General features: G+C 41.8%; 1 protein-coding gene across 1 annotated transcript; it reads right to left on the bottom strand.

Moving 5' to 3' along the window:
- Positions 1-419: 419 nt before the first annotated feature.
- Positions 420-25399, bottom strand: LOC119657750 (cilia- and flagella-associated protein 58-like). The gene is made up of 13 exons (XM_038064803.1): positions 25215-25399; positions 24940-25159; positions 20240-20384; positions 20006-20180; positions 19826-19945; positions 19575-19769; positions 14816-14949; positions 14441-14757; positions 9501-9679; positions 4268-4477; positions 3778-4211; positions 843-981; positions 420-778 (listed from the first exon to the last, which is right to left on the bottom strand). The coding sequence occupies exons 1-13, from the start codon at positions 25365-25367 to the stop codon at positions 524-526; spliced, it is 2676 nt and encodes an 891-aa protein (XP_037920731.1). The 5' UTR covers positions 25368-25399; the 3' UTR covers positions 420-523.

The following is a 25399-nucleotide window of genomic DNA, read 5'->3' as shown; positions in this document are numbered from 1 at the left end:
TAAAAGAAAAAAATCGTAATTGGCTCCGTGACACAATAATGATTCCGCAATGTTTGTTATTAAACTGTTGTGTAGCTATGTCACCCAATAACCGACATGTTTATTACTGATTGTTCATTTTAATAAGGTTTTGTTTTACACCGTAAAAGGAGGGCAAAGAACATTTCAAATGTTTTAATTATTAAAAATTATAGAGACTAATATTAATCTGAGCGGAATTGAATAGAAGAAATTAATTAATTGCAAATGATGGAGTTGCATCAAATTGGCGGCAAAACTATACAAGATCAATGGTCAAAACAATGGAAAGTAAAGAGAAAAAAAATTATAGAAAGCTACATTCCGAAGAAATTCCTGATTACTTGGATCATGCTATTACACATAAATAACCTAAAATATTCAAAACTATTCATTGTTTGATCACTGGGCCAATAAGCAATTTATTGTTGTAATAAATAAAAGATAAATACATGAATAGACTAAATAAATAGTTCAGAATCATCTCCCATTAGATAGTCAAACTTCATTGATACTCAATCCTAAAACCCGCCCCAAGAGTCTGCCGTTTTGGTAATAATTCCTCCTGAGTCTTTCCTTGTCCTTTTTCATCTTCAATTTTCAGGGCTTTTTTCTTCAACTGGTTTATTTGAATTTCAGATGTTTTGAGCGTTGTCTTCAAGTTTTCTATGACGCATTCCCGGGATTTGATTTCAATTTCTTTAGTATTCATTTCGGCTGTTATCGCTTTCAACTTCCTAGACCGGATTTTCAACATCCTCTAAAATATTTGGACAAATTTATCTATTGAACGTTAGGAAACTCTTGGAAAATATTTGGAATACCTGAGTTTCTACTAAATCTTCTTTCACTTTATAGCTGGGGAGCTTTTCAATATAATTCTTAAGCAGAATGTACAGTTTGTGAGATTGTTGTAGGTCTTGCTCTCGCTTTGAAGCCTGCACTTGCATTTTCAACATCCTCCTTCAGAAAAAAAGATAGAATAGATAGGTAGGCTGAATTCAATCACAAAGGGTAACCGTAATAAAAGGTTTTGTTGATCTCTTGTGTACGAATATCTGAGTTCACAATAGTTCCATTTATACATAGCTCGTCGTGTATATACTTTGAATATACCCGATATTGACATTTTATCTTTTAGAGAGTAGTAATTTCTCGTGGAAGAGGGAAATTTCATCTACTATCAACCAAACTTTCCAGTATGGTGTTCCATATTAACATCTATACTGAAAGTATTTCGAGCCCTAGATACAATGTGCATAGATTGCCATTTTTTTCAGATTTTCGGTTGGGTTGTTTCTGAAAACGGGTCCTTATAATAACTGACCCCATTCAGATCCTCGCCCTTGTCCTCTTTGGTTGTTGGATTGCCCCAAGCCTGAAGTTTCCTGGAAGCCCGGAATAGAAATTCCAATGAAAAAAGAGAGAATAGGGGGCAAACATAATTTTCGCTCTAGACCCTTATGATTTTCATCCTCGACTCTGTCGAGAAGTGGAGGTAAGGTCAAACAAATAGAGCTGGTCATAATATCCGCTGTTCACTACTACCTGGTATTTATTGCTCTCCCTGACTGCTCACTTTCCTTAGGATCATCTTTACAGAGGCTTAAAGAAGGCACTCATTTGCCTAAGTAAGTTCCTACGTTTCGTTGAGAATAAGAGAGTATTTGGAATGATGAAGGTGACACTGGTTTCTTCCTCAGAAAACTTAGTTTGAGGATATGTAGGTAGTATTATAGACTATTTAGCTCCTCATTTGATTTGATTTTCTTGCACTCTCTGTCGGCTATAACATACTTACCATTGCTGATAACATTTCAGTATTTAACATACCCTAGCTTTGAATACTAGCGTTCCTCAAGCTACTCTTAATCCAAGCTAGCGTTTTATCTACGTTCGAATAACAAAGTAGTTAGTGGGGGCAATATAGACTCGGATCACTGGCATTTCAGATCGACAGTATAGGTTCCGTAAATCCAGATCAAACATTTATACTTTCAAATTGGTTACTGGCTTGGCCGGAGATGCAATTCCCCATGCACCACCAAATATTGCGTAGTGAAAACCCTGGACGTGAAAAGTGCATCCAATTCGATCAATTGGAGCCGAATATAAGAGTCCCTAGAGATGATTGGTGTTCCCACCTATCTCATTGCCAGTTTCAGCGGCTACTTGCGAGAACGGACGTTCTGGTATAACGATGATGATGGCCCACTTCTGTGTATAATGATGTACTTAACCTTCCTAATTGTGGTCGCAAAGATGCTGCGTTTTACCTACTTATGCAAAGCAAGCAGTCATCAGACTTTGTTGGCTAGCACTGCGCTGACACTTGCGGGAAACAGCGAAGGAAAGTCGTAACCACGCGTCGAAAGAAAAACTTCGTTTCGGATTAGAAATAACAGCCATATTATCACTTACAAGCCAGCCATGAAATATTTGAGAGTAATGATCCACCGTGGCATGCCAGGCGGACCAAAAAGCTGGTAAGCTAACATTGGAAAAAAATTTTTTGATAAAATTAGATTGTATTATTCGAGAGCAATACGACGATTATAGCAGTCATACAATTTTTTGATTCCATTTTTAGGCCTCAACTTCGGCGATCACCTCTTCATCGGCGCTAAATTTGACTGCAGCCAGCATTCTCCTGAGTTCTGAAAACAGGAAAAAGTCGCTGGGGCCAGATGTAGAGAATACGGTGGATGCGGAAGCAACTCGAAGCCAACAGCTTTTTTTCAACAAGCAATGTTTTATTAACACAAGAAATTCCTTCTTATCCAGTTTCTTCAAACTAACAAAAGTGGCTTCACTCAAAATGCTCTATCCCACAGTTGACAGTTGTCAAATTTGTACACATGTCTTTTGAAGGTTGGGGTTATAAAAATCGTATGGATTTAATACGACTAGCACCACACTAGCCTACGAACAGTTCAGCCCACTTGGTACTTGCAGGCTGTTTGTAGCCAGGGTGGCGAGTTCTATCTTGCTGTATGCAATCACACACATAAACTGAGTGAGGTATACAGAAAAACAGCCTTGCGGGTCTTTTCTGCCTTCCGGGACGTCTCAGATAATGCAGCATGGTGCCGATTGACATCTTGGCAGACGAAATGACGGACAAATATAACATCAAGTCTATCTATCTTTTACCGGAAGCTAAAAAGGAAAAAGGCCGAAAGGGTGAGATCTATAACTAGATAGAAACAGCGGTGGGGCCACTCAAAAAAGAGTCATTGGACGCACAGCTGGATTCTTTCCACTAGGTCCACTAGGAGAGGTCAGTTATGACATCACTCAGTTTCTCACGAGTTATGGAGGATACTATCAACACGTGGAAATTGGACACATCACCTAATTGTTTAATGAGCGATGGGGAAGGAACCTTAAAGATCCATGTCTCTGTAGTGTAGTACCTCCGCGTCATTGGCTGAAGTGTTTGCGACAATCGGGATGTAGTAATACATTTTCGCATGGTCGCACACACTTTGCGTTAAAACGCGTCATCGCTGTGATGCTGGCCTTTGGATGTTGCCTTCAGCCCATCCTTAGGTTGGTCGCCCCTCGGTCCGGTTGGACGGGAAGAGGCTCCGTGGGCTTTTTTAACTAGACATACGCTTGACTAAAGGAAATAATTGAACATCAACATAAAAATTGACTGTAGTTTTGTTAAACCAAAATTTGATAGAAAGTGATAACGCCAAATTCAGTTCTTCAAGGTACAACTTCCAACCTCAAATCTCACCGAAAAAAAGCTACCTTTGTAAGCCAATTATCTTTCGAATTAGGTCCATTTTCTCCGGATCACGTCCTGCTAAAGGTCGCCAACGATGGATGTTCATGGGGGAAACAGCCTCTTCTTTCAGAGCGGTATTCGTTACACGTTCTTGTAGTAACAATCTATTCAATTGTACAACTTCATGCCGCATATCAACTGTATTGGCCAGACCCCGAGTCAAAACATTTCTTTGCGATCGTAACCTCATGACTTCCAGTTTCAGTAGCTTTATATCTTCGATCCGGTGATTATACTGCATCTGACCTCGTTGCAGAGCAATGTCTAAAATTGATATTTGTTCTTTCAATAAAACTATCTCGTTGTTTCTCCGTATCATTTGAGATCCGATCAGATCCTTTTCGTGCATTGTGTTGTCCAGCTTAATTGCTTGTTTCATGAGTCGAATTTCGTCCACCTAATAATTGAGGCCAATAGGAATAAATTTTAGATATAAATATCTTTATCAATTACCGAGAGAGTTTTGTAGAGGTGATCATTTTCCTTTTTCGTGTCCTTCAACTCATTTCTGATATTATTCAAAACAGAAGTTTTGTTCCGAATTTCCATTTTCAGCTCCTGCTTTTCCTTTGATAACTTTTCAATTTCTAGATTCAACGTCAAGATATTATTTTGATAATTTGAAATTTCTTCTTTCAGCTGGGATATTTGATAGGAAACATGCTGCAATGAACAAAGATGGTGACCACATTTTATTGAACCCAAAGACCCATGAAAACATATCACTACAAATATCTGTTGATAAACTCAATTTAATCTGAACTAGTTAAAATTATTATTTTACTAAACTAAATATATAGAAGGTGGATAGGCAAGATACGATAAATATTTATGTATCTCTGCACACCGAGGCCCTAAACGGCTAGGGTATTGCGATTCGCTACAAAGGATTCTATGATATTAAATGGAGGCGCCTAATTGGAAAACATTTTCCAAAACAAATTTCTGTTAACCAAGATTGGCAGCAGTACTGTGCTAATTACTCTTTTGAGTTTTTTTTATTTGTGGCCTTTTGGCGTATTCTAAATTATTTTATAAAAAAGTCACCATTAGACAAAAATAACTAAAAAAGCATTTGAGGAAATTTTATTTTAAATGAAGGATGGACTGTCGACCATTTTATAAAATTGTAAAAAGTTCATTATTCCCTCAATGAAAATTAGACTTTTTACAAAATTTTACTTTTTGCCTAAATCAGATTCTTGTTTTTATGAAGAAATTATGAAATGACTTTCCTAAAGATGTTGAGAGCATTTACGGAAGCTAAAGCTACAATGTTGTGTATGGACTGCTTTCGAGTACAACTTGTTGGTGGACATTTTTATGTGATCCGGTTCTGCACATTAATTAAATTGCATCCAGTATAAAAGGTGACTTTTTCCAGATATTTTTTTCGGTACTTTTTACTTTCAATAATCGTACGTCATGTGCAGAGCCAATATTTTTTGCTGAAATATTAAAGTGTCGCGTTCATAATACGGATGTAATATTTTCGCCTCTGTCTCAATAGAAACATGGTCATATTCGATTAAAAAATGGTTAATTATTTTTATACTATCCAAAAAATAATTCATCTGCGGTTCTGAAATCAAAAAGGGGATACATCAATATTTTTCGGATTTTATTTGCACCTCCGCATAATTGAATGGATGGCATGGTTTAGGGCGTTTCGTATGGGTTATGTTGTCCAGTACTTAGCTTTAATGGTGGAAGGACGCTACAACAATGCTTAACCAGCCAAACCCCCCCCCCCTTTGCCTATATGTCCATCAGCCATTGTGAAGTATTGCTTCGCATGGAGGGCTATAGAATACACGACCACCCTTTAAGCTACGCATCCGATGTGCTTTCGGGGCTCGTTCCAATTACCGAAGTTTCTTGTTTTTTGGATCATTATTATAATTGCTTTATAGGTTATTGTGACGTTTACTACAGTCCAATTCATCTCTGGTCTGCCTACCAGATTATAGGATACGAGGTTAGCGCCACAGTCATGAGACTCAACTCGAGGAACAAGAAGAAATTCCGTCCCTCCCAGACCTCGTGGCTTGACAACCAGATGCGGTAGCTTCAGTTCAATGCCAATGAGTGCGTCCAATGTGCGATTCGTACATTTGATGCGCTCACTTTGGGAGTCGTGTCGCCACATTACTCCACCCCAGATGAAACCGTGCGGGTTCAGCAATGAAAAGCCGCGATGTGATCCCGACCTAACTACGAAACGGAGGCGTTGTGCTGCCGGTGCCCCTTGTTGCCCCGTAAACGGCTTGAGTATCGATTGGGAGACCCACTTGAGCTCGCCCCAGACGTCGAGTTTGAATGCAAAGGTGCTTCGCTTAAGGAGCACCTGTATGGTGCCTGCAACGGTCCCCGAGCAGCACCCACTCTGATGAGGACCTGCGAGCACGTCATGAGATCCTTGGGAGCGCTGACCATGGTAGCCGTATGTCAAGTAGGTGGAGACGGTCGCAGCCTCGGAACCGCATCCCTAGGCAGACGCAGCACACCAGTGTCGCATAAACTCGGCCTGGTATCGAGTACAGGTTCGCAAGCAGTCTTAAGTTCTCCTGTATACCATTTCCACGGGGCCGTTGGCGAATTCATCCCGCTGGGGTGCTCGGAGGCCGAATAGTCACCAAGACCCTTGAAGCAGCCTTCAGGGTCCAGTGTAATCGTTCCAACATTCGCCCACCCCCTGATATCTGGGTGCACTAAACCGTGGACTGCATGAAATACTTCCTTGCAAAAGCAGCCGGAATGGATGGCCATGGTCCCTCCTCCGAGGTCTCGTAGAATTGGTGAGAGTTTAAACCGTATATAGGAAACCCTTTGAATCCATACTTGCAATCTATCGTTAGACTCTAGTTCTGCGTCTTCTTTCTGTGCCTCGGCAACTAACGTAATATACCATTTCAAAAGCCAAATTCTCCCCAAGACAAGTAATTACGAATGAAGCTCCTTTTCGCGAAATTCTCAATATTAACGGAGATCCGAGCGTTTAAAGTTTTTCAAAAGATTCCGCCACTTTCCGGCCATTTCCCGCTTCTCAGACCCACCAACCTATACATCATCTGAAAGGTCCAACTCTCCTCTATACAAGTGATCACGAATTCAGCTTCTTTTCGCGAAATTCTCAATATTAGATATAGAGATACGGCCGTTTACAGTTTTCAAAAGATTCCTCCACTTTGCAGCCATTTTCCCACCACCCAGACCCCTCAACGCATATACTATTCCAAAGGTCTAATTCTCCCCAATACAAGTGATTGCAAATTAGGCAGAATCTTTTGTTTTTGGCCCAGATAAGTAACCGTTGAGAATCGTTTGATGGTAAGTCACTCTCTCTCAACGATAGAAGTTTAACATGCTCAAACCCCCCCTTTTTTTAACGGTTTTGGGGGAAGCTTGAAATGGCTTATACCTTGTCTGGATCTGGGTGGATTCCACCGAGGTGATAGAGTAGCCAAGGAATTGTACCCGCTTTCTTAGAAACTTGCACTTATCAACGTTTAGAACAAGTCCGGCCTCAAGGGGACGTTGGAAATTGAACTCGAGAACCAATAGATCACCCCTGTAGATTATATAGAAGTTTAAGCTTCTTAGAACAGAGTGGATAAATCTGCGAAAAGTTTGCGCTACCTTGCACAGGCCGAAAGTCGTCCTAATGAACTCGAAGAGTCCGAAAAGGGTACAGAGAGCCGTTTTCGGAATATCTTCAGAAGCTACGCCTTCTCCAGATCCAAAATCGAGAAAACACGGTAGTTTGTCAAGTAATGTACGAAATCATGGATGAGTGGAACAGGATATTTAGCAGGAATTATCTGAGCATTTAGACGCCTGTAATCTCCGCCGTTTAGCCTAAAGAACATATGGAGTGTGGAAATGACCAATAGCTGTTAAAAGGTCTGCAAATACCCTTTCAGGAGCTCAGAACTCTTTCTTGCCGCAAGCATGCTTCTTGGGTGGTAATGGATGCACCATGTGGTGCTGAACATCGGCTTAGAGAAACTACATTCTGTAGTTATGTTGCTGAATTTTCGAAGAAGTGCCCGGATACGTAGGTTAGCAACGTCTTCGAAAATTAACGAAAGAGTGTCATTGAAGCAATTTGAAATCTTCCATGAGTGTGTTGGAAGGTCTATCAAGGACTTGTTCTGTAAGTCCACCAGTAGCCCATATTGGTAAAAGAAGTCCGCACCTAAAATGGGGTGCTGATATTCACCAGAACGAAACGCCACGCGAACGTTCGGTGCAAAACCGACTCGCGTCCAACTGCTTATATTCAAAAGTGTATGAATTCGTGGCAGCCAACTTGAACTTCTGGGGAATCAATTTATTTGCTCGGGTTACGAGGAGAACCGGCACCTCCACCCCGATATCAATCAAAAAGCAAAGCCTGCTTAAAGGTTCATAAATCGTAAGGCGACGGAATACTGCGCATCTAGTAGCCGCTGCTGAGGCTCCCAGCGAAATGAGTTTTTTTGAGTTAAAAGGGTGCGTGGAATGGTACATTTATTTGCTTTCCCTGCAAATGCACGGTGGTATCAGCATCATCCATATTTTCCATTTCCGTTTCATATGAATCGCGCCCTCCATCAGGAATGCTTCCTTCTCAAAAACCCCAATGGACCTATCAGCCATCCTAATTTTTACTTCCAATGCGCTTTCGGTGTCGCTTCCACCGTTTCTCATGCCATGGAAAATGACCACCAGGTCATCGTAGCAACGTGCAATCGAAGCGTTTACTGATACGTCAGATGATCCCTCCCACCACAGGTATATAAGGTCGATCAAGTTTAGCTTTTTACCTTGACAGGTGGGCAAACATCCATCCATGAATACCATTTCCAGCAAAGTTTCCAAGTAGGATTTTTGCCCTGGGGTCCATCATTAAGCTTTCCTACTTGAATGCTCACGTACTCAATAATGTCTGTATAAAGTGCTATTATTTCATTAGGAGGAGCATAGCAACAGTAGATATGGATACCATCAATTTTTATTTCGACCAGACCAGCTCACAGAGACGCCATTGTGCATTGACTTATTTATAGCATGCTGCTAGGATGACATTAGCGGTCAATATAGATCCCAGGGCGAAACGTGGATTGCAACCCACGACAGAGCATAAGACCTGAGAAACGCCTGCTGAACCAACACCAACAGCTCTCTACCAAACCTTATCTCCACCTTCACGTAGTGATCGCTGGGAGTTCTTTCTTAATGAAACGTTGCAAACGGACACCTTGTACCAACCGATCCTCCAGGTTGGGGGTTGACCAGGGCTGACAACCCTACACAAACATACGTCGGCCTCTCCAGAAAACCTTTAAACAGAGGTTTATCGCCTGTGAATCAAATTGCGCCCCCTGTAATTATTAACTTAATTTGGTTTAGATAGTCATCCCCAGGGGAGCCAGCGCATGTTCATTCGGCTCACAATGCAAACACCTTTATTACCAGTGACGCTTAAAGACGACTTTTGGTTGCAACAGTGCTCTTACCACTCAGCCATCTGGGCACAAAATCTTAAAAGTCAAGAGCTAAAAGAACTGAGCTGAGAATGGGCAAGATACATAAAAAAATAACCATAACAATGAATAGACTGCGTGGATGCCCTATACTCAACAGAAAAAACAGAGAGAGAGGAACAGGAAACTAATAAAGTCAGTAACTAATTGGGACTTACCGCCGCTTGGGTCTTTATATTATCCTTTTCTTCAGTACACGCCTGAAGTTGTTGTCGTAATACAAGCCGTTCTGAATTCGTCGTTTCTAATATCTGCTTGGTCTTCATATACAGCGCATGTTTTTCAATTGCTTTATTTTTCAAATCTATTATTTGTTCAGTTTTCAAAGTTAAACTTTCTGAAAAAGACATTTCACCCTACTTCAGATATTATTAACATTTTCAAAAGTTTAAAAGTATTAATCGAAAACATTTCAGAAATATTCGTTTATGATGAATGATATGCCAGTTAAAGCAGGCAAACTAAGATGGCGGAGGATTTGAAGTCCAAAAGGAGAATCCGCCAAAGTTCCTTCCTATCATCAACATTATTTCTTCTAGCTCTCCGTGATTTAGCTTCATATTTCTTCAAGTACCCCGACTTTCTTAGTGACATCTATTTGCTCTGTAGCCAAATCATGGACTTTGGCCAAACGGTTTAGAATTTGGAAAAGGAGTGGAGTTATATTGATTTATACTGAAGATAAACACCAACCAAACCAAAGATCTCGGTCTGACTGGTTATCGTGTTCTTCCTATCCGCATTAATGTGCAGAGCATTGCAGGTGCTGTTAAAATCGCCGATGCATCGGTAGAACTATATTTCTGCCGAGGGTGGCACCGAGCTTGATGTCACTCGATGCTAAATCCGCCTTCGCTGTCTTGTCCAGGATTTTAAAATGAAGTTAACTTAACATCAATATGAAATCAAAGGGGGGGTCAAAGGGTAGTATAGGTCCCGGGGCGAAACGTGAATTGGTACCCACGATGGAGCATAAAACCTGGGAAATGCCTGCTGAACAAACACCAACAGCTCTACTACCAAACCCTATCTCCACCTCCACGTGGTGACCGCTGGGAGCTCTTTCTTAACGAAAAGCTGCAGACGGAGAAGGATGAAGGCGAGTCTCCCGCGCCTAAAAACGGGACAAATTGTACCAACTGGTCCTCCAGGTTGGGGGTTGGGTAGGGCTGACAACCCTACACGGAAAACAACCGTTACGAAGCCACAACAGGAGCCTCGGATAGGACGGATATTAAAACGACGGACCCGGCAACGACAAAGGAACAACGATTTGCGCATTTTCTCATGGAACGTGCGCTCCCTGTACAGAGATGAAGCTGATAAGCAGCTAGCCGATACCCTGTCCCAATATAGGGCTGATGTAACAGCGTTGCAAGAGATGCGATGGACAGGGACCGGTTTCCTGGAGAAGAGCCACTACACCATATATTATAGCGGCCATCCAGTAAACCATGTGCTCGGAGTAGGTTTCTTAGTCAGCCAAAAAATGAAACCTGCTGTTATCGGCTTTGAAAGTATAAGCGAACGGCTATGCACTTTGCGCTTGCGAGGCAAGTTTAGAAATATAAGCCTCATAAACGTTCACGCCCCTACAGAGGAGACTGCAGAGTCGGAGAAGGATACCTTCTACGAGGCAGTAGAAAGAGCCCTCGAAGCCTGTCCCAGATATGATATCAAAATCATACTTGGGGATTTCAACAGCCAAGTAGGGAAGGAGCCCGTATTCAGGCGATACGTTGGCTCCCATAGCTTACACGAAAAAACAAATGATAACGGACTGCGGACTATTCAATTAGCAGGGTCACACGAAATGGTTGTTGGAAGTACCTGGTTTGCGCGGAAAGCGGTCCACAAACATACGTGGGCCTCTCCAGACGGGACCACTTTCAACCAAATTGACCACGTGTTGATCGAACGCCGCCACCTCTCAGCCTTGATGAATGTCAGAACATATAGGGGGGCCAATATAGACTCGGATCACTATCTCGTTGGCATGGTGCTCCGAGCTCGAATAACAATACCACCTAGAATCCCCTCTGACAATCAGGTGAGAGTGAACACTGAAGCCATCCACAACACAACCCTCCGCGACACCTATAAGAGGGAAATGGATGCCGCAATAACCGCAGTCAATAGAGGACCTGGAGATGAAGCATCAACTAATGATCTTCACAACCATCTGAAGAACGTTATCATGGATACGGCCACAAATATACTTGGCCCCAGCCGCAAAAGGAGTCGGAACGGCTGGTTTGACGATGAATGTAAGCTAGCAACGGAACGGAAGAATGCCGCATACCGAGTAATGTTGCATTCTCAAAGAACGCGGGCACGCGCAGAGACTTATCACGAACTCCGTCGAGCGGAGAAGCGACTTCACAGACGGAAAAAGGAAGCCTGGGAGAACCAACAAGTCTGTGAACTAGAAAAGTACAGGGAGCAACCGCACCAGGCGCGGAAGTTTTACCAACAAGTCAGCAGGATGAAGCCTTATACACCTCGATGCTCATCCTGCCGAGACAAAGAGGGAAATCTGATTTCCGACAGAATGGGCATATTAGAGCGATGGGTTGAGTACTTTGATGAGCTACTGAACAACCAGAACATCGGCGAGTTGGAGGTCCCGCCAACTGAAGACGACGGACAAATACTGCCACCACCAAGTTTAGGAGAAACAGTCCGTGCAATTCATCGACTAAAAAATCATAAGTCGCCAGGAGCCGATGGAATTACAGCCGAATTGGTTAAATATGGAGGCGACCAGTTACACCAAGTGGTTCATCAACTTGTGCTCAAGGTATGGGACAGCGAATCAATGCCTGACGATTGGCAGCGAGGCATAATCTGTCTCATACATAAAAAGGGAGATATCACACAGTGCAGCAATTATAGAGGTATCACGTTGCTGAGTACCATCTATAAGATATTCTCCACTATCTTGCTAGGCCGGATAGCCCCATACGCCCAGAACATCATTGGCCCATACCAAAGAGGCTTCACTCCAGGCAAATCAGCAACAGATCAGATTTTCTCTCTGCGGCAGGCGATGGAAAAACTGTTGGAATATGGACAACAGTTGCACCATCTGTTCATCGACTTTAAAGCCGCCTATGATAGCATAGCCAGGGTAAAACTGTACACGGCCATGAGAGAATTCGGTATCCCGACGAAATTAATAAGACTGACTAGGCTGACCCTGACCAATGTGCGAGGCCAGATAAAAGCAGCAGGATCACTCTCAAGACCATTCGACATCAACAACGGTCTACGACAAGGGGATGCGCTATCATGCGTCCTCTTTAACCTGGCCCTCGAGAAGGTGATCCGTGATGCTGAGGTGAATGCAAGAGGTACGATCCTCTTCAAGTCCACCCAACTACTGGCCTATGCTGACGATATCGACATCATGGGAAGAACCACCCGAGACGTTCAAACTGCCTTCATCCAGATCGAGCAGGCGGCGCGAGATCTTGGGCTGCACATCAATGAAGGCAAGACAAAATACATGGTGGCAACGTCAGCACCGAAGACGAATCAACCAACAACATCAAACCGCACTGGTCAAACACAAGCACGAACAAGAATAAGGATAGGAGAATACAACTTTGAGACCGTTGACAATTTCTCCTATCTAGGGTCGAAAATCACAACCGATAACAACTACGATGAGGAAATCCGCGCACGGTTGTTGTCAGCCAACAGAGCCTACTTCAGCTTACAAAGACTGTTCCGCTCGAAACGTCTCACCATAGGGTCAAAGCTCTTACTGTACAAGACTATGATCTTGCCAGTCCTCATGTATTCCTCGGAAACTTGGGTTCTTAGCAAGAAAAATTGCGAACTCTTGGCCGCGTTCGAGAGAAGAATCCTCCGAAGAATTTTTGGCCCCCTACATGAGGATGGACGATTCCGTAGCCTACACAATGACGAAATCTATGAGCGATACCATGACCGTACGGTTGTGGATAAAATCCGGCTCAATAGGTTACGGTGGGCGGGTCACTTAATCCGTATGGATGAAGATGATCCCACCCGGAAAGTCTATAAGGGCAATATCTATGGTAGGAAAAGAAGACGAGGCAGACCCTGCCTAAGATGGAGCGATGGCGTGGGCCAGGACGCCAGACAGCTTTTAGGGATATCGAATTGGTGGACCTCGGCGCAAAACCGGGATGTCTGGAGTTCCTTATTAAGGCAGGCCTAGACCGGATACCGGTTGTTGCGCCGTTGATGATGATGAAATCAAGACGTTTCCGCGCTAGTGTTCTTTCCGTGGCATGTCATAGGGATATCTTGGTCTGACATAATTTCGAATATGCCAAATACCTATACACGCGTGGATCAGAATGCGGAAGTAGCTACGGAGGATAACAATGATCGTTGACACGACAATCCAAATGGATCTGAGCCTCGTTAGAGCACTTCATTCAAGACGTTCATCATTGCGCTCGCCCCTGAAATGACTCAGGTACTCAGTCACGATACAAATGTCGCCAGTGAGATTTGAACCGCGACCTTCTGTACGACAGCCTAGCGCTTCAACAACTGAAACATCCAAAGACGGCAGCGGATAGGTCATACAGTAAGGGCAATAAAGCCGTTGCTGACTACGCCATAAAATAGAATCCACTTTGTCAAGATCGCCGACAAGTGACGCATGGCGCAAAACAATAGAGGAGAACTGCAAGTTTCTCAAGAAGTTCTGGGAAGAACCAAAACAAATTTCAGCAAATTGTCAACGACGGCGCGTAGGTGTGGTTAGCGCACTATTCCTCATTTAGAGGTATAAGGAAATAATAATTTGCCACAGAATGAAATAGAAATTCAGAATCTTTGACCGACAAAAATTCGCTGTAATCCTTTAATAGGAGCTTCAAATTCAACGGGGAATCAAATGTTCAAAATGATCTTCTACAACAGTAATAACCGTCTGTCCGACAAGGAATTCAGAGTAGTCCTCTACTCAGGTCACCATTCTCATGTCCAATGCGTCTATCCACTCAAGGACAAAGGTGCACGCTGCTCTTAGTCCACTTCTCTCCTTATTCCAAACTAACATTTAATTAATAAATTTTAATTATGACTCCAAAATTACCTTGTAGATCGTCAACCTTATCATTAAGGACCTCAATTTCCTGTGCCTTTAGATCTCGTTCTTTGACAATCAGATCAAAGTTCTGCTTAAGCTCATCCAGTTTGTTATTCTTTTTGTTAATGTCATCTTGAAATCTTTCAATTGCATTATTTTTAAGCATAATGGAGTGCTCTAAATCCCGTTTGACATTAGTAAGCTTTGCAATTGAACTTCTTAAAGAATCCCTTTCATGAATAACTGAATCTTTTTCATGTCTTTCCTCCGCGATCACTTTAATATTTAGAGTAATCTCCTTTTGCAAATTCGAGATTTCGTTCCTGTTGGATAAAGTTTCAATATGTGAACTTAATGATTTAAAATAAAATAAATACTGACTTTAAAATCACAATGGATTTATTCAGGTTGCTCCGTGCATTACTCATTTTATTTAAGCGAGAGACCACCAGGTCGAAATTGGCAACAGATTTCTTGCAATCTCTTCTTATTTCCAACACTTCATACTCTTTCGCCTGAAATGAAAAGTAGTTAGGAAACATTTCAAATAACTTCTTCGCCAAAGTTTGATTTTTCAACAAATATAGACAGGGATTATCAAGAGTTCGTAAGTTCGAGCGTAAATTGGTATGTAGTTGTTAGTTATAATAAATTTTTCTTTTTTCTTTATCATACTGGTTCCAGCAGTCAACCAATTAGATCGTTTAGTATTTTTGATCGTCCCTAAAAGTTATTTAACTTTTAACATTCGGCTTCCCGCGAAAACATCCAATCAGTCATTCTACACAGACACGGCATCACACCTGGACATCTAGGCCCAGGTCTTATTTCTGAGCCGAAGGTTAGTTCTAAAATTGTAAGTACCTGCCGCCTTCCATAAAGGAAACCGCCCTAATCCTACCCAACCGGCAATTAAAAAAAGTGAAAATTGCCGTAATCGTTGTATAATCTAAATGTTCCATCATTCCTAAAAACCCTTAAAGAGAAAGACCCAGAAATACCATTAAAAAAAAACAAAACCAGATGAGATCCTTATTTTTACTGAGTCAATTGAGGTCAATACCAAAATATTCTCTTTAATCGGCAAGAAAAGACTAAACGCTTCATTCTGAATACACGCCCCCTGGGGCGATACGGCAGTTACTATGCTCAAATGGATTCACGACCCTAACACTACTACTGCTGTTTGATAAAACTGCTGTTACTGCTGTTTGATAAAACCTGGCACAGCTTTCAGGCGACACCATGCAAGACGCTGACATGTTCAACCCACATTTTACCAGCTGCAAAAAAGGTTAAGGACAACAAACAAAACTAACTTTAAAAAAAAACTGCTATCAACCACCACCAACTAATCAGGCAAAGAAATTGCCGCACCCAACGTCCAGCACCCTATAGTACACTCCTTTATCCAGATGATGTTTTCCTAGCTTCCAATAGCAAAAATGATCTAGAGCAACTTGTCTAAAAATGGAATGACCGCCTTAGGTAACAAGGTCTCAGATTGAATTTGAATAAAACTGAATTTTTGTCGACCGATTCCCATGGAACAGGTTTTATCACTGTCAATGGCAGCGACCTAACCAGAACTGGGTAATTTAAATATCTCAGCTCAATGCTATCAGCCATTAGAGAACTGCGTTGTGAGATTGCTTCACGCATAAGCGCAAACTGGATGAAGTAGCGTTTCACATGTGATTGACGCATCAATGAACATCTCAAATCTAAAATTTAGCGCGGCGTCGCCCACTATGGTTCTGAGTGTTGGTCGACTATATAGGACAATGAAGCGTGTCTCGCAGTAATGGAGACGAAGATGTTACGTTCGACTAGTGGCATATCACACCTTGATCACATCCGAAATTAGGATATACGCGAGAGGAAGACGTCTTCAATGACACGTTCACGTAATTCGCTTCTAGCTCACGACGTCGTAGACACCCGGAGCCAACAATAAACCAAAGGTAGTGGGTGCATTACACTCAAAAGAGGCCTTAGACTCTGCCTGGGTAAACAAAGGGAGGACAGGAACTTCTTTGGCATCCTGAGAAATGAAATTTTCGATCTATTTACAGTAACCTCGAAATATTTGGTAGACTTCTGTAAAGTGAGTTAAACTAATTGAACTCTCAAAATTCAACTCCCACTTTGAGCACGCCACGTGTGGTAGGGATTCTTAGTAATAGTCTATTGAGTTGGGAAACACCGCAGTAGCCCAGAGCCAGGCGGCAATCGGAAACATCGCACCCAAAGTATTATATAATGAGGTTCGAGCTGGAGGATTCATAGTCCCAGCAGTAAATCTTGAGGCAAATGGAGCATCGGCAGTACCGGACATTCTCCTAAAGTGATAAGCCTTGAATGTTACACTGGACATGTGGACCATTAATTACAGCCACACACATAGGTGTCAAAAAACTAAAAATAAATAAGGAGAAAAGAACAAGAAAAAAAGGAGCAGACGGAAGGAACAGACATGAGAACAACACTGCTCAGACTCAGACAAAATTCTAATGCCGGCCAACGGAGCAAGGTAGTGTAAACAGAAACTCTGCAAACAAATCCATGTATCATATTCAGAATAGAAGATTAATCATGTTTAGAAGAAAATTGTGTGGAACCCAGCAACAAAAGAGAGCTATAGAATGTGACCAATTTAATAAAGCATGCAGCAGACTCCATCCCTTGTCAAAGGCTGAACGGGGCAATTGAAGTTTAAATTAATGACCAGCCTGGTGCTGCTCTACGTATTGTCGAAGCCAGGGGAGTAGTCAAAACCAACAAGGTGTTGGTCTAGATACCGAAGATAGACACCTTAAATGCCAACAGTCCAGAGACATCGCTTGTTAAGTTGCATAGCTTCGACAGCAAAAATCTGCCAGATAACTAAAGCTGAGAGTCTGTAGGCAGTGCTAATCCAGGATCCTTGACTAGTCAATGAGAAAATAACCGGGCTCGAATGTTTAGTCAGTTGATATGTGATGCGCCTGCTGGCAAGCACATGGTTTATTGCATGGCCGTTATATCATAATATATAGTGAAATGGCACTTTTCCGATCCCTGTGGATTTCTTGTAACGCTTCTACATAAGGGTTATATTTGGACAGAGTATCTGTAGATGCTTAGAGACTACTGTTCTGTGCAGGGATCAATGTTCCATGACAAAATCCGCGAATTATTTATCCGTTATCGTTGTCGGGCCCATCGTTGTGTAGTCGATTCAATCCAAAGCTCTCCCTGTGGCTTCGTAATAACTGTTTTCCATATAGGGCTGTTTGCCTTACCCGGCCCTCAACCTGGAGAATTACTTGGTATAATTTGTCCTGTTTTTAGGTGCGAGAAATTTCCAGTGATCACCACGTGGAGATTGGATTTGATGGTAGAACTGTTGGTTTTAGTTGGGTACCTATTTCAAGGTTTTATACTCCATCATGGGTACTAAAGTCTTGACTGTTTAATGATCCTGAAGTTCGGTGGTCCTTCAACTGAGTATCTGGGATGACTATTGTCAAAAGAGCACGATTATACAAAATATTCGAGGATTGTTGACATTTGACGGCTTAATTCTGCCCGCATCTAAGTGCATCGCCAATGAAGTATCCGTAAAAACACTTCTGCCTCTTGGCTGGTCAGTTCTGGAAAATCAATCGGCTGAAATTTTGTCTCCTCCCATGTCGCTTGTGCTAAAATAGACTGATTTGACATTAAAAGCAGGCAGGTCTTAGATTGAGAACTAAAACACAAAAACGAAAATTGCTCGATAGATGGCTACCCGTATGCCTATAAAAAATGAGGTCATATCCTCAACTGATACTTCACGTACTGTTACTGAAACGCGGCGTATTGGATGCCCACACTGCAGGCGTAGGAGTGCAAAGATAGAGATGAAAAATGTTCTGTATCGTTATCGAGCTGGTGACACAAAACATGGCGAATGGCTGGATGACGTAAATAGAGTAGAGTGGAACATTTGAGTGCTTCTCATGTTCTAATGGCTTATGAGGTATTAAGTTCTGTTACTAAGCATTTTCAAGTCGCTGGACGAATGATGTCTCCGATTTTTTCCTGGAACTATATATAAAAAGTCTTTGCGCCACCGTTTTACTGCTTACTCCCTCTTGAAACCCAAAATCATTTGTCCAAGATCCATTAATCAGTGAGGGAACAAGTAATCAGTCATCAACGTAGTCGAGGTATTTGCGAAAAAATGTCACTATTAGTTCTTGCGGAATACGTGGAGAATTCCTGATAAACATCCTGTCGTATGGATCAGGTTCCAACTTTCAGTCATTGAAAGCCCTGAGAAGAAAAGGGGCAAACATCAAGAGTTTCGGGCTTTGACCTCCTCGTCAATGAAATGTCATTAAATAGAAACGAAGGATATTAGTCCCATACTCAGCCGCTTCACCAAAACTGAAAAGACCGAAATCGACATGGGAATACATCAAATCGAAATTCAACTAGGAAACACCGGTGGAATATGCAAAATAAAGTATCCGAGCTCTCTCATGCAGATCGAGCAGGCAGCGGGCAGTGCGAAATCTTGGGCTGCACAATACTGAAGGCAAGACGAAGTACATGGTCAGCGCCAAAAACCAAAGAACAACCAACATCGAATCGCACTGGTCAAACGAGAATAATAACATAAAGATAGGAGGCTAAAACTTTGAGACCATTGATAATTTCTCCTATTTTCAGCCTACATAACGACGAAATCTATGAGTGATCCCTCGACCGTCTGGTTGTGGATAAAATCCTGCTCAACAGGTCCACCTAATCCGTATGGATGAGGATGATCGAGCCCGGAAAGTCTATAAGGGCAATATCTATGGTAGAAAAAGAAGACAAGGCAGACCCTTCCTGAGATGGACCAATGACGCAGGCCAGGATGCCAGACAGCTTTTAGGGATACCGAATTGGTGGACCTCGGCGCAAAACGGGGATATCTGGAGTTCGTTACTAAGGCAGGCCGAAACCGGATACCGGTTGTTGCACCGTTGATGATGATGTCCGGAAGATGAGGAAGTACGAACAATCCGCAATAAATATTTTAAATATTTAAGACCAATGGTCAACAAAATCATATTTGCTGAAAGCGCCATTATAGTTTTAAATTTTTTCCCAAGATAACAATACCGACCTTCAATTTATTGAGTATTGTTCGAAGCTGTTCAGAGAGAGATCGGTTTTCTTGGGTGCACGTATTCAAAGCCGCACTTCTCTTCACCAAAGTTGCATTCCAAGATGCTTGTTCGGACTTCATTTTCTCGAATTGTAATCGCATATTCTGCAATTCAAATGTTTTCGCTTCCAACTGCTTTTGATAATCTTCTATCTGAAAGGATATTTTCAAGTGCAGGTTATGGTCACAGCAGCGGATGAACAGATTACTCTATTTTCCAGTGAATTAATCCTCTTCGTTAATCCTAAGTTAGTGTCCTTTGCCTTTTCTATGCTTAAATGAAGGTCTTGAATTCTTCGCTTAAATTTGACTTTATCGGTATCACTAGACTGAAAACGAAATCAATTTTATTAAGTTTAGAAAGTTTCAGTGAAATTTGACTGATTTACCTCTAGTTCTTGCATTAAAGTTGTATTCACTGCTTCGGCGTCTTGTCTGAATTTTTCAACATTTTCTGAATACAGTCTTTGCATATGGAGTCGCTTGTCCAACTCCTCCACTTCAGCTTGCAATCGATCTCTCTCACGCAGAATTGTTTCTTTTTTGTTAGCTAATGGTCCAACACTAGAGAAAATTGAGAATTTTCACATTCTGTTGAAACTATATCTTTAAAAATAATGTACTCAGTCATTTCCCCCATCCCCTCGGTTTTTTGGGTTTTCTTTAGTTTTCCCTCGAGTGTTGTCAACTTCGCATACATTTCACTCATTTGTTCTTGCATTGTTTGCTCACGCAGTCGTGATGCATCTACCTCACCCCACGCCTTACCTACAGAGAAAAATGGTATTTAATGGCTGTTAAAATAATTATGTACTCCACTAATCACAAGCCAATTTTCTCAAATTTAACAAGTTAAGAAAGAGCAAAAGGGGCTTAAAAATATTTAATGATCAGAAGAAATTTTAAAGAAACAAAAGCTGTGGCAGCGGATTACAAAGTCTCCAAAAATAACCAAAAATACATCGAGAAAATCTGAAGCTGAGCACTTCAGGTATGAAAGGTTTTGTGTGTTTCTTATATAAAAATATTTGACTGGACTTTTGTCCCATTAGAACCTAGCATGTAATATATACACTAACATATTATGTGAGAATACCCACTTTCGCGTGATACTGACATTCAAAGTCTTGAATTTGCACAGAAGCGACAACTTTGACCTATTATGCTCTATTTTATAGCATACATTGCTGCAGAATTTGATGATTCTACGATGAACCTAAGGGGGGTTTTGCAGCCAATAACTAAAAATTATAGGAATACAATATTATTAACTTTTTTGAACAGATATCAGTATGAGAATGGGTCAGTGAAAAAATTATCACTTCCGACCCCCCACACTCCCCACCTTTTCAACAGATGTCAAAACTAAGACCGGATTTGCGAAGTACTAACCGAGACCTTTCATTTGATACCACGCATAACTACATTTGGTGAAAAAGAAATTTGCAGCCCCCTTTTACATATATGGAGACCTCCCCTCAAGTTCGACTTAGAATGATGTAATTCAATGTATGCGTGAGCGTTCACAGTTCCCACCTTTTCACCAAATTTGAAGTCAATTGCTATGACGGTTTCAGAGAAAAATGCGTGGGACAGACAGGCAGATAGATAGACAGTAAACCGATTTTAATAAGGCTTTGTTTTACAGAAAACCTTAAACAGGAAGGCAAAAGTAAGAACTAAACTTCTATCGTAACAACCCGAGGCAACTCTGGGCTCATCGAAAAAAAACTAGGTATAAGATTAAGATTTCTAATGTCTATGGCTCCGTAGCGAGCGCATCATTTCGGTCGCCTTTGTCCTGCGACGAGCTAACGAGGAGATACGTTTGTATGTGTACATACCATGCTGTGTATTACCAAGCGCAATTTTAATGCTTGTTTCGGACTAATGCGAAACGAGTTTATGTACGCAAATATTGCTGCAAAAAAAAAGCTGATATTACGGGGATTGTTATTGTGTGCTTAGAGGCTGGTTTAATAAACATTTAGTTCATGCTGCTTTGTTCTCTGGTTCGAGTTCTTCGTTCAAGAAATTGGTGGAGCTGTTTTTTTCGTCTTGGAGGAATCAAATTAGGGACGGGATTATGTACTTTAGTTTGGATGGTAAATTAATTTGAGTATCGTGTTCCGCTCAAAACGTCTCACCATAGGGTCAAAGCTCTTACTGTACAAAACAATGATCTTGCCAGTCCTCATATATTCCTCGGAGACTTGGGTTGTTAGCAAGAAGAATTGCTCAAATCCCACCCCAAAAGTCTATAAAGGCAATATCTATGATAGAAAAAGTAGACGAGGCACACCCTACATATGATGGAGCGATGGCGTAGGTCAGGACGCCAGACAGCTTTTAGGGATATCGAATTGGTGGACCTCGGCGCAAAACCGGGATGTCTGGATTTCCTTATTAAGGCAGGCCTAGACCGGATACCGGTTGTTGCGCCGTTGATGATGATTATGATCATTGGTAGTTGCATACTATCCACTTCACACATTTGACACGAATATACATACTCTACGTAAATGGAGCGGACTAGGATCAAATTTGAAGTTGGCGCTACGATCCCTCACGTGTCATTATTAAAAATTCACACGTCTATACTAGTGCGTTGGTTGCTCCCCTTCGCAGGGTACTAGATAACAAACGCAAAGCAAAAAGGATCGCGAAAATTCGATCTTCTTCGTTTGGAGTCAGAGAACAAAGAGAGGATGAACCATTGAGGATAGAACCCGCATAGCATATAGTGACTACCTCCGTATTCCACCAAGGATTTATCTCACCCGTCGCTTTATCTATACGAAGAAGAAAGTATATTAAGTTTTCCAAAATTTAAAACGAAGAGATAGCCATTTAACATAGAGAACGACACTCCACAGAAGCTCGGACGGCAAAACCTTTCAGCATACAGCCTCAAAGGATTTTAGCTGGCATTTTGGTTTAACTCGTTAGACTTACGTGAATTCCCATGGTAGTGCGATTATTTTTCAGATCCGATGCGATCTGAGCCTGACTAGCACAAAGGCGTGCAAGTACGGGTCGACCGAGCGCTGCGATCGAACTTCAGTATTTGCGGGCGGATTTTCACTTCAATTTCGCCTAATTTTTATCGTCTCCAGCCACTCAGGATGGTCGTTTGACCATCGCAAAATCCCTTTAGTTCATAACAGCATCTTTGCTGATTGCATTGTGAATCTCCGATTCACTTCAAACACTGTGGTGCAACTTGGATCTGACAAACAGACGGGAACACGGAGGGTACTTTTCAATCCGGGATAATAATAATAAAAATTCCTCCTGCAAAAATGTTCATTCCAGAACTATCGATGGAATAAAAATTTTGTAGAAAAAAAAGAGGTACAGTCATGTCCAAACAACAGTAAAGAAAAAGAAAAAAAGTGATTGCGTTCAATAATAGGTAATATTTAGACTTTTTCTCCCATTTCAACACCACTTAGCTTGCCCAGTTACCCCTCTCAATTTCTCAAAGTTTAATGAGGAGATTAACCGACTGGATCGTCATAGGTCTGGTTTCATAATGACGGCACAAGAGTCAAGTCTACTGTGAAGAGAAAATTTATAAGGGTTCATGATGCCAAATAGAGGAGTTTGAATTCCTATCATCATCATCAACGGCGCAACAACCGGTATCCGGTCTAGGCCTGCCTTAATAAGGAACTCCAGACATCCCGGTTTTGCGACGAGGTCCACCAATTCGATATCTCTAAAAGCTGTCTGGCGTCCTGACCTACGCCATCGCTCCATCTTAGCCAGGGTCTGCCTCGTCTTCTTTTTCTACCATAGATATTGCCCTTATAGATTTTCCGGGTGGGATCATCCTCATCCATACGGATTAAGTGACCCGCCCGTAACCTATTGAGCCGGATTTTATCCACCACCGGACGGTCATGGTATCGCTCATAGATTTCATCGTTATGTAGGCTTCGAAATCGTCCATCCTCATGTAGGGGGCCAAAAATTCTTCAGAGGATTCTTCTCCCGAACGCGGCCAAGAGTTTGTAATTCTTCTTGCTAAGAACCCAAGTCTCCGAGGAATACATGAGGACTGGCAAGATCGTTGTCTTGTATAGTAAGAGCTTTGACCCTATGGTGAGACGTTTCGAGCGGAACAGTTTTTGAAAGCTGAAATAGGCTCTGTTGGCTGAAAACAACCGTGCGCGGATTTCCTCATCGTAGCTGTTATCGGTTGTGATTTTCGACCCTAGATAGGAGAAATTATCAACGGTCTCAAAGTTGTATTCTCCTATCCTTATTCTTCCTGTTTGACCAGTGCGGTTTGATATTGTTGGCTGGTTCGTTTTCGGTGCTGACGTTGCCAACATATATTTGGTCTTGCCTTGTCTGGCATCCCCTTGTCGTAGAGCGTTGTTGATGTCAAATGGTATTGAAAGTGATCTTGCTGCTTTTATCTGGCCCCGCACATTGGTCAGGGTCAGCCTAGTCAGTCTTATTAATTTCGTCGGGATACCGAATTCTCTCATGGCCGTGTACAGTTTTACCCTGGCTATGCTATGCAACTGTTGTCCATATTCCAACAGTTTTTCCATCGCTTGCCGCAGAGAGAAAATCTGATCTGTCCCTGATTTGCCCGGAGTGAAGCTTCTTTGGTATGGGCCAATGATGTTCTGGGCGTATGGGGCTATCCGGCCTAGCAAGATAGCGGAGAATATCTTATAGATTGAACTCAGTAACGTGATACCTTTATAATTGCTGCACTGTGTGATATCTCCCTTTTTATGTGTGAGTCAAATAATGCCTCGTTGCCAATCGTCAGGCATTGATTCGTTGTCCCATACCTTGAGCACAAGTTGATGGACCGCTTGGTGTAACTTGTCGCCTCCATATTTAACCAATTCGACTGTAATTCCATCGGCCCCAGGCGACTTATGATTTTTTAGCCGATGAATTGCACGGACTGTTTCTCCTAGACTTCCTACAATTCCTAACGGGAAACGAAAATCTCTGTGAAAAGATACAAAAAGCGTTCAACCGGACACTGTTCCTTAAGCTACCACATGGAGGAAATCAAGTGGTGGTGTTGGCTACATTGAACCAATCCAACGAAGAGAAGGAGACGACCCCACATTAGATATGCAGCTGATCGGCTTTCTCAGAACGATTTTCTTCGTGTGAACGATGTAGGTAGGAGGATGTTGAATAGGCAAATTTACAGGATAGTACAACGGTTCTACTAAAAGGCATAAGTGCTTGAAGTTGTGGGTCATCTCAGACTATAAACCTCAAATTCATTCACTGAGTTGTATTAGTAATCAGGATAAGAACCGCTTGAAATGGAATTCCTTACCTAGTGCAACTTGAAGAATTTGTACAGTCCTCTCTGAGGTAAGGGAAACATTCATGGCTTGCGTCATTCGATCGTTCGCCTCTCCAATTTTGGGCATTAATTCCTCAATCTCTTGCTGCTTTTTTTCCAGATCGGCCTTCAAAATGTAGCAATAATCCACTAATTTCCCGACTTGATTGGCTAGCATATGTTTCTCTTCTTGAATAAGAGCCTGTGCTGCCTGAAACAATTTTTTCCACAATATAATTCAATTAATTACTTAGAATACTGCTTACTAAATCGGCATTGGTAATCACTCGATCGAAAGGAGACAAATCAGGAATGCTCAATTCATCTTGTTCAGTTTCTTCTGGATTCTCATTTTTCTTATCGATTTCAAATGCTACTCTATCTTTTTCAGATTTTTCTGTTAAAGGTTTAGGTACCATTGTTATTGTTAGACTAGTGCTTGCAAATATCA

Source organism: Hermetia illucens, chromosome 5, assembly GCF_905115235.1.
Source record: "Hermetia illucens chromosome 5, iHerIll2.2.curated.20191125, whole genome shotgun sequence".
Taxonomy (NCBI): Eukaryota; Metazoa; Arthropoda; class Insecta; order Diptera; family Stratiomyidae; genus Hermetia; species Hermetia illucens.
This window is presented reverse-complemented; position numbering and strand designations above follow the sequence as displayed.